General features: G+C 36.1%; 1 protein-coding gene across 1 annotated transcript in view; it reads left to right on the top strand.

Moving 5' to 3' along the window:
• LOC131428225 (cyclin-dependent kinase 5 activator 1) overlaps window positions 1-7,995 on the top strand; it is a 115,143-nt gene extending 107,148 nt beyond the window's left edge. Inside the window, exons 3-4 of the mRNA XM_058591986.1 lie at window positions 1,029-1,234; window positions 2,994-7,995. Of these exons, the coding sequence (XP_058447969.1) occupies window positions 1,029-1,234; window positions 2,994-3,147 (360 nt within the window). The 3' untranslated portion in view covers window positions 3,148-7,995. The remainder of the gene's footprint in view (window positions 1-1,028; window positions 1,235-2,993) is intronic.
• The last annotated feature ends 1,891 nt before the right edge of the window (window positions 7,996-9,886 follow it).

A 9,886-nucleotide genomic window follows, 5' to 3' on the forward strand; every position in this document is an offset into this window, starting at 1 on the left:
TGAAGTTTTGCTTGCTCAGTTTCAAGTGCCAAGTAGTGTAGCTCCTTCATCGCTCTTGGTAGTAAGCAAGTTCGAACGAATAGAATTATAAATGGAGTAAAGTATTAAAATTGAAAAATTCTGTGATTGATATTTCAGCTATCTGGTTTGTCTTTCATCTATTATCTTGAACCAATTCGAATGTTTACATGAACCTCATTTGAAGGCTGCTCTCACACTATTGAAAGAGATATTTTGTTAGTTCAAGAGATCAACTGACGGTGGTTAAACTGAGCCTCGATTGAAGAGAAACTATTGATGAACTGAATGCTGCCCGTTCGGGCCGTCAGCAAACATTGTGTGTGTCAGAGAGTGAAGTTTACTGCATTAGAGAGATCGTCAATGTGTTCCACATTCAGTTTTAATTGAATTGAATGAAGTTTTACTGCACTGATCACAAATCCGTCGGACTGCAGAATCGGGGTGATAATGTTTCGTTTTAATTAAGCCATTGTAATCGAATAACATTTTTTTATTACAAAAACTTTAAAAGAAGTAGACATAATCAAGAACTGCCGAAATTTTCCAAGTGTCCTGAAAGAATTTTTGAATCCTGATATCGAACATGGGAAAGCTAACAAGCATCTGATACAAACCTCTTCTGATCCCTAGCAGCAGCAAAACACAAGAAATAAAAACTTAAATTATCTGGATGCTTTTTCCTATGCAACGATGATATTCTGAATTCACCCTTTCGGGTTGTTCCAGGGTTGATGACTGCAAGGCAGAGATAATCGCATGCATTTGATAATTTCGTTTGTCTATCGACCCACTTTAATCTCAAGCGCCACTTTTATTATCTAGTTTGATCTATTGTAACAAAGCGAAGCATTTTTTCCTTAAATTTCCGAATAATGTGGAAAGCGTTGACCTTAACTGTCTCTACAAAATCACCAAATTGAATTGCTATCCCGAATTAAATTTTTCTTTTCTATGTATAACTTTCAATCGAAACGGTTCTTAATGTTTATTCATAAATTCTTTTCCAGGATGTTGCTTTCATCAATCCCGCAAATGTGGTTTTCGTGTATATGTTGGTCCGGGAACTGGTGGACGGTGAAGAGACCAAGGAAGCTGAGCTGCAGGCAGCGGTGCTGACCTGTCTCTATCTGTCCTATTCGTACATGGGAAACGAGATTAGCTATCCTCTAAAACCGTTCCTCGTCGAGGACTCAAAGGACAAGTTCTGGGATAGGTGAGTGTTTTTATGTGTTTATGTATTGCAGCACCTTTAGTTCAATGATTGAAAAGAGTTGGCCAAGATAGTGTCATTTCGCCGAAAAATTACATCGTTTCGAATATTCAAACACGTTCTCATCGTTGAAATACAACTACTACAGTGAATACAAATAGCAATATCGTCTATAGCTTTGAAAGTGTAAACAGATTGTAGTTACAGACAGACATTGAACAGAAATAATCATCAGAAATAATCCTCCGAGTTTTGCAATAGTTGCTTCATTCCATAGTAAACTTCGAGGCGAGTTCAGTTTCATTTGGACAGAATTCGCAATTGATTCCGTGTCTGCTGTACTACAAACCTTACTCTAGATCAATGTTAAGAAACTATCAACTCTAAGGATGGTATACCTCGAATCTAAGATATTAGGTTCAATTTCAATTGAAAATATAAAAATAATACCACATCAATAGTATCAAAACATGCGAAATTTGGATTTTGAGAAAATCAACTTTGAGCCAACTATCGCCTTGTCAGCGACATTATTTCAATTATTTGGTATTAAACTGTACAATTCAACGACTGAATGCACGCTAAACGGATATAATAAGGATTTTAGGTTCTTTCTTCATCCGTTGTTGGCACTGGAATTAGGTTTTTTACCGTAACTGCTAACCTCAATCAAATGAACACATTTTGACAGTTACATACTGTTTGTAAACATAGATTTTTTTGTTTGTCTGTTGACAAATTGGATGAGACAATTTACGGTCCACATCGCTTAAAGTTCGGAGTTCTAAAATATTTGTTCACGATTGGATACGGTTTGTTTTTTAGATTTATTAAATGAAAGTCACTAGTTGCAAAGTGTAAAGATAATTGTTTGAGATGTGTTCTTCGATTTTTGTTTAAGCTTGTTTGTAAACAGTACCGCTGAACTGTCAAGGATGAACTCTTGTTTATTTGTGACGTCACGATAAAAAATCTAATTGGGTTTTACACGATGGCGACACAAATGAACTGCCGATGAATCAAGTTCAACTTTGACAGCTGCCGGTGGTTTGTTTTGTTTTGCGACTGCAAATTAAAAATTGAAAATAAAAGGCGAAAAAGTGCCAATTAAAAACGTGTTTCACAGTGTAAAATAAAAAAGATTGCCCTGTAAGCGTTTCCAGCATCGAGGAACGATATTTGTATTGATCTGTTTAGTGTGAGACGACTTGCAATTTTTAAATTCAAACAATGAACCTCTGATTAACTTTTAAACTGCAAACAACCACCGGCGGCTGTCAAAAAAAGTTCATTCTGCTCATTTTGTGAGGTTGTGTCATGCTCGTGTAAAACCTAATTCGATTTTTTATTGTGACTTCACAAATGAACAAGCATTCACCCTTGACATTTCAGCAATACTGTTTACAAATAATCTTAAACAAAAATCGTAGAACACATCTTAAACAGTCGTCTTTACACTTTGCAACTAGTCACTTTTATTTAATAAATCTCAAAAACAAACCGTATCCAATCGTGAACAAATGTTTTAACACATTATTTAAGCGATATGGACCTTAAATGGTCTCATACAAATTGTTAACAGACAAACAAAAAAACTCTGTTTACAAACAGTACTGCTGAACTGTCAAAATTTGTTCATTCGATTGAGGTTAGCAGTGACGGTAAAAAACCTAATATACTGAAACGAATTCGTTGCATTCAGTCGATCATTTGTTATTAAAGAACCATGTTTCTGATCAATTATATCTCTTATCTTTTCAAGATGTCTCCTAATAGTCAATCGGTTGTCGTCCAACATGTTGCGAATCAACGCCGAACCAGGATTTTTCACCGAGATCTTCACCGAGCTGAAGGCCTGCGGTATGAATTCGGCAAACTCGAACTCAAATGGAACTCTGCCGTGCGGTGCAGCTTGACGCAGCTCCAGCAACAGCCGACATCCCCGCGAAGTTGTCGTCCGGCTATCGATTGCCGGCCAACAACAAAAGTATCAGCACCAAACTACCCTCCAGGAGCTGACCAGCGTGGTCTGAATGGTACTACCAACACCCACTGCTAGGATTGAACCAAGATGATGATAGTCAAACAAACAGTCAACGAGCGTCGAGCCTATTACACTGTTACTACTAAAACTAACGTACAACTCCCACATCCAAAATCATCATCATCATCATCATCCTAGTATTGCAACTAGTAGGCCAGCGTCGCCGTCGTCGTAGTTCGTATACTCACCATACTAGTAGTAGTTGTAATCGATAATAACGTGAATCTCTGCAAAAGAGTTTACGGTACTTAGACCCTGCAGTTTGGACTTTCGTTTCATTGAAAACAAAACTGACCCACCCTCCTCTTCGCTATCAAAACGCTAGCTAGTACAGGTACGGCATAAAGATTAGAACAGGAAACATAAAGATGGTACTCATATTTATTGGATAATTTATTTCGTTGTGGCAGAAAGCCCGACTCGAAACAAACAAACTAGTATTTGAAGCTATATTTATGTAGACGTGTTCAGGAAATCTAAGAAGTACGAATTCAGCGATCCAGAGTGAGGTAAGCCGTAGGGTTAAGACAGATTCGTTATTTTACAACTCAATTTGCCCTCAACAAGAAAAAAAAAACAAAATGTGATTCGAGTAAAAGTATGTTAAAAGTAGACAAAATTTATAATACATATAAGATAAATGCAGTAATGTGTCGAGGAATGAAAATGCTCGATCCGGATATAAAGCATAAATTTAAAAAAAATCTGAAGTCATCGTCAAAATGCAGCTACGGAAAAGTGTTGACAGATAGGGCGGTCTGATTGCGTGCAAATTATCTTCGGTTGATATTCCCTTACCATAGAGACTTTCAAATGTCAAGTTGACACAGAGAAAAATCAAATCACTCTTCATTGCTTAGTCGGTCGCGTGCATTTTTACTTATACACTTTGGTCAAAACAGAAAGGGTAAGACATTTTAGCGAAAGAGATAGTTATGTAGGAAGGCCAATTGAAAGGAAGAAATGTTTAGTTTAGGGGACAGTTTACTTATGATGCAATTAGATATAACTTTTTTTTCTTTGAGTCAATCAATTTTCATTTCAGAAGATATCCAGTCCAGATCTGCTGTTGAAATATTATGTAATACATCATTTGAAACTATATGATTTCCACAGTAAATAGTTGAAAAATTGGGACTTTTGGAATAACATTAATGCAAATATTGAAAGATATTCGATCAAACAATAGTCAATGAATTTGGTAGGCTCTAATCACATAATGGTTGTCAGGAAAATGATAAAAACTTTCTAGGAATAATCATTTTGAATTGGTAATGAAATGCATCCTGGTTTCACTCTAAATTGTAACATTTTAACCCTGGAAGTCTGTTTAATAGCAAGTTGATAGACACTATCTTAGACTCTTTGTTAGCTTTCTCTCTTCAACGAGAAAAATAGTGAGTCAGTAGCAGAAGAGTAACTAAACGAAGAGAAACTCTCATTGGTTTATGTTAGAGTGGCTAAAATCAGAGAGACGTCAGCAGTTCGTTTGGAATGACAGATTTGTTCCAAACGAGCAAACGACCTGTCTAATACAATGTAAAGCTAACAAAACTGCCAACATTTCGGCCTTAAGGGTTTGCATTGTTGCCAACATTACGGATGAGCTGTCGTCACTCTGGTTTTAGGCTTTCTAGTTTATGTAACCTCATGAAATGTTCACATAGTTGATGCTTTTACCCAGTAATTTTCGTGCACGAAATTTACGATTGCGTTTCAATTATAAGTTTTACATTTAAATTTTGTCTCGTCAAATCGAAGCATGATAATGTGATAAGCATTTTAATGCGATTGATGCTAAAGTACTTGTCGAGCTCTTATATAAGCTACCCAAAATTAGGTCGTTATCTACTCAAACTTTGACTTGATCGTAAAAAATGGGTAGTGTACTTTGTTATGGCATAACACTTTGGGTAAACCAACATTTACCTTAATTTTGAGGTAATCACTCATTACCTAAAATTGGGGAGATGTACTTTAGTTGATTTTAGGTAGGTTTTGATCCAAAATTAGGTAGCGGCTGGTACGAGTGTATGCCAGGGATTCCCAAACTATTTTGGGTCAAGGACCCCTTTACTAAAATTCATTTAGGCCTCAGACCCCCATCATCAAATTCGTTTGAAAATTCAATTTTTTGCCTTTTTAATATTGATGTAAAATACTGACCAATTTCTGCGGATGGTAAAAAAAAACTTGGCAAAACATAGTCGCCTGTATCTTAGTTAGCCGAGCGTTTTCATCTTTTCACCTTCGCTGAAAATGTCAAAGATTTCGATCGGTATGACAAACAGCTGGCAGACACGTCCAATTTAGAAATCCTAGTGGATACGGATGTCTTATTTGAGGTGTATGTTTGGTAGCGCTGAGGCAGCTGGACGCCAGAATGGCTGCCAGCAAAGACTTCATATTAACAAGATATCCAGCTCTCACATTTCCCGAACAAATCATTGGCAACATTCTTTTTTGCGAGCATGGCGCCCTCAAGCGAGTTCGCATCGAATCTCGTACATAGATGTATGGGAAAGAAATGTCAAATTCGTGCGCGCCAAAATAGCAGCACTGCGCACTCATACAATTGATAAGATTTGTTGAATGTGATACCGTGCGATGGCGTTGCTGGACTGAAGATTGATTTCGCTCAAAGCTGACAGGGTCTGCTGCCAGCCACATTTTACTCGCTGGCAGCGTTAGCCAGCCGTATGACAGCCGGCTTTATGCGGGTAACAGTGACCCCGGATAAACTTGACTGGCTGACAACTGTGCAATGTTATTTGTTTTGTTATAAACGCTTTTGTTCTTGTTTGGACAGTTAATTTTGGATTGAAAATGATAAATTAAATAACATATAAAAACTTACGTTTTCTTCCATTTTAGTAGCTGTCAAAAATTGTTCAATTGCATTACACAACAAATTCATTTTTTCGCCAAACGGTGCGGCGAGGGAAATCAAGAACAAACTGAAAGACGGAAGAGTATTTCATGTCAATAAGGCTTTGATTGCCGTCCTTAAAACGCGTCTGGAAGCCGTCAAATTTCCGTGGCTTCCGAGGGAGCGAAAAAATCGTACGGAACGAACCACAAGCACTCAGTATTTTGCCTAATTTACTCACATGTCAACATTGCAATGCGAAAGTTCATGGTGTATTTGATTTTTCCGGTATTTTCAAAATGACCTTGACCGAAGCAGGCTTAGTTTTGATTGCTGGATAGTAATCTAATGATCTAGATTATTTGATAGAATGCAGAAAAACTCACAGAAACAGGTTTCAAAACTATTGGTTTAATTCTAGCTCGTTTTCAATTCTATCGTATTAGGAAACATCATAAAACAAGAAAGGAAAAATGCCGTCAATTGAAGTAACCTTTTCTCGATGGTTTTCCTGTTGCATTCAAGTTACGGACTTTTATTTTTCGAGCAAATAACTGTCAAATTCAAACTTTAAAGAGGGTACTTTTTTTGTTTTATAGTATTGTCAATACAGTTAATCCAGGATTTTTTGACAATATTTTCGTTAATCCAAATAAGTTTCCACTACACGATCCAAAGTATTGTCAATACTTCTTGTATTGACGATAATATTGTCTCGTGCAAAGGCCGCTTTACACGAGAGAGTAGTATTGTCAGTATTCAGTATTGCCAATTCTTTATCAATTTGAAAATCAAAGTTTGATCTTCGAAGTTTTAAAATGTTAGAAATTCTAACCTATCATTTAATGAGAGGTAAATAGCGATCAGAGATTGTCGAAACGGCTTTGCTTTTAGACTCGTGTAAGGCTTGAAATTTCTTTGTATTTCTCATCTATGATATCATTGTCAAATAATCAATTCCATATAAAGTGAATGAACTTGGTAATCGAATTAGTTTGATCAACCATCGAATCAGCCTTATTTGGTTACCACCGCCTGCAAGCTTCCTGAAAACCAACACACTTAAAACCATTTCTTGAGCTCGGCATAATAAAATGCCGAAACTGATCAGCAACACGTAAATTTGCTGATTGCTCAGTAATCAATACGCATGTTTCTGAGCTTCGTTAAATGCTTTCACTGATATTTCGGTAAAATGCTTCACTTTGCCGAAATTTGGCATAATTGCTTGCTGAATTTATCAGTAAACAACAGATATGCCGACATCAGCAGAGACGTTTGCCGAGATTTCGGAATATGCGCTAGCTGTTGCCGAGATTCAGCACGACAGCTGTCATTTATTGCCGCGTTACATTTTCGCTTCGCATTGTGCGATTATTTTCTAATGAAATTCTCGAGTGAAAAAATGGATAATCTTCGAAGAAGCGTGGAACCACTTGCAAGTGAAAATATTGAATAAATATAGTGACATGTTTCGCTTTATAAAAAGCGTCTTTATCAGAGCACTCGCGATTATAAGGGAAAAACACCCAACACGGGTCTCAAAGCGTCCTCGAGACAAAACTTTGGGGGATATGCGAAAAAATAACCCAATGCATGGAATAATTCAATAGATCAAGGTAAGTTTATTTGAACAATACCGTATATGCATCATTAAATATTGAACATTTTTGTAAGCCAAAAATCAATATATATTTTTATTTTCATATTTCCAGCTCGACTCAAGGTGGCCGCATCTGGAAACGCCGCTTTTTATTTATGCTACATGTTTTCAGGTAGGCTTTAAGCACTATTGGCAACAAATTTGTAAGCCTCCTTTAAGTGTTAATAAAATGAATTTTTTATCCTGAATGGCGTGTTTATAATGTTGAGAAAATACAAACAAAATTATTTGACTAGATTTTTAATTACTGATGATTCGGTAATTTATTTTTTCCATTTTTTCGTTTTATTGGATTGCCGAATATTCAGTGAACGTTTCACTGAGCAAACAGTAAATCTTATGCTGACGATTTCGGCAATATTTGACGTTTGTCAAATTTTAGGATACCGAGACGCTCAGTAATTTTATTTTTGCCGAGATGATTGCTGATTACTCGGCTGTGCGAATCTCGGCATTTTTTTGCCGAGACTCAGCTAAAAAATTTAAGTGTGAACAGACCGACACCGGTGACGTTAGTCTTCCGACAGTCTTTTCAGGCACTGCATGAGATCATCGCTACAATCCCGTTGAGAATGTCTTCCGCACTAATACGGCTGGAGATAAAAATTACATGAACTCTGAAAAACATTGCCCTTGGATCATCCTAACTGGGCTGCTGCAAGCTTTCATGCTACAGAAATGTAGCGGTTGATTATGCTGGTGATAAAGCTTCCGTTCTAACAAAAAAAATGCCGGCTCGGCCGACACGACATGACTTGAATTATCCTGAAAAAAGGAAGTGAGGGGTTTCAATGCCATCTGCTTTAACAAAAGACTATGAGATAAACACGGTAACAAGTCACATAGGAGAATGAAGGGTACAGATTTTGCTCAGATTCCGGTAGGTAGCTCGACATTGTATAATAGATGAATGAAGGAATAAAAATAAAAGGATTGTTGGAAAATACTCCAGCTATCATAATGAAATTTTGTGTAGTCAGTAAGTGAATGTTAAAGATTGGACTCGTTGGATAAACATAAGGACAACACAGGAAAGTGTAGCGAGCTGATAAATAGTCGTGCCTGAAGGTGACTAATACAAATGAAGGCAATTGTAGGGTGTAAATTCTGAGATTTTTTTTCTCCAGTTTCATTCTAAAGTTAAAACATGAATTGCCGTTAGCGATATAAACATTGTATTTATTATTAGATAATTTCTTTACATATCAGAAACACATAAAATGATATACGTAACAGGAACTATGTTCCTGAGATGGTTTCGTTCCACATTTGAACTTAATTCACCTGCTAGAACCCGCCAGGATTTATTTTTGACTAACCTCCGATGATCTGAAAAACAAATTCTATAGCAGATTTCCTATGCAGCACATGGAACTAAACAATAATATTCGAGATAGTGGGTATCTTTCCTGGTAGACATTAATCTCATATTTCGTCAAGTTATTTATGTTCTTGGTCATCAGTCAATTTTTATTTCAGAGTATCATTAAGTGGAACCCTATTCAAGTTATAAAACTGAGTTAGCCTTTCCTAATACTTATTTTTTTTTATTAAAATATCATTTCGTTATGTCATTGCAACATGAGCTGTTACAATTTATGTTTATTATTATCTATATTTAGAAACGAAAAATACATTGACGAAATATTAGAATAAAAACAGTCCAGTGAAATAAAACACCGTCGCAGCTTACCCTGATTGCTTTCCACGATCTCTTGTAATTTGTAAATATAAACTGCTTTTAAACTCTTTCTAATTGAAATGTCGACAAGATCTCTCTACTTTTATATATAGAATAGAAGTAAAACACAAATCCATCCAAAAATTTAGTTGAAATTTTTAATTATGAAAACGTTTACTGTTTCGACTAGTTTTAAACTGGATTATTATAATTACAACATAAACGATTATATCCATATTTTGATTAGAATACCTCAATCATTTCAAACATTTGATACGAAAATGTAAATATTAATCACCATAAATGAAGAAAAACCCTTACCGAAACCCTTCCGTACTTTCGTCACGTTGAACTTTGTTTGTCAATTAGTTTGATAAGAATAAATTGAAATCCCGAAC

The sequence above is a fragment of the Malaya genurostris genome, chromosome 2, assembly GCF_030247185.1.
Source record: "Malaya genurostris strain Urasoe2022 chromosome 2, Malgen_1.1, whole genome shotgun sequence".
In the NCBI taxonomy this organism is placed as follows: domain Eukaryota; kingdom Metazoa; phylum Arthropoda; class Insecta; order Diptera; family Culicidae; genus Malaya; species Malaya genurostris.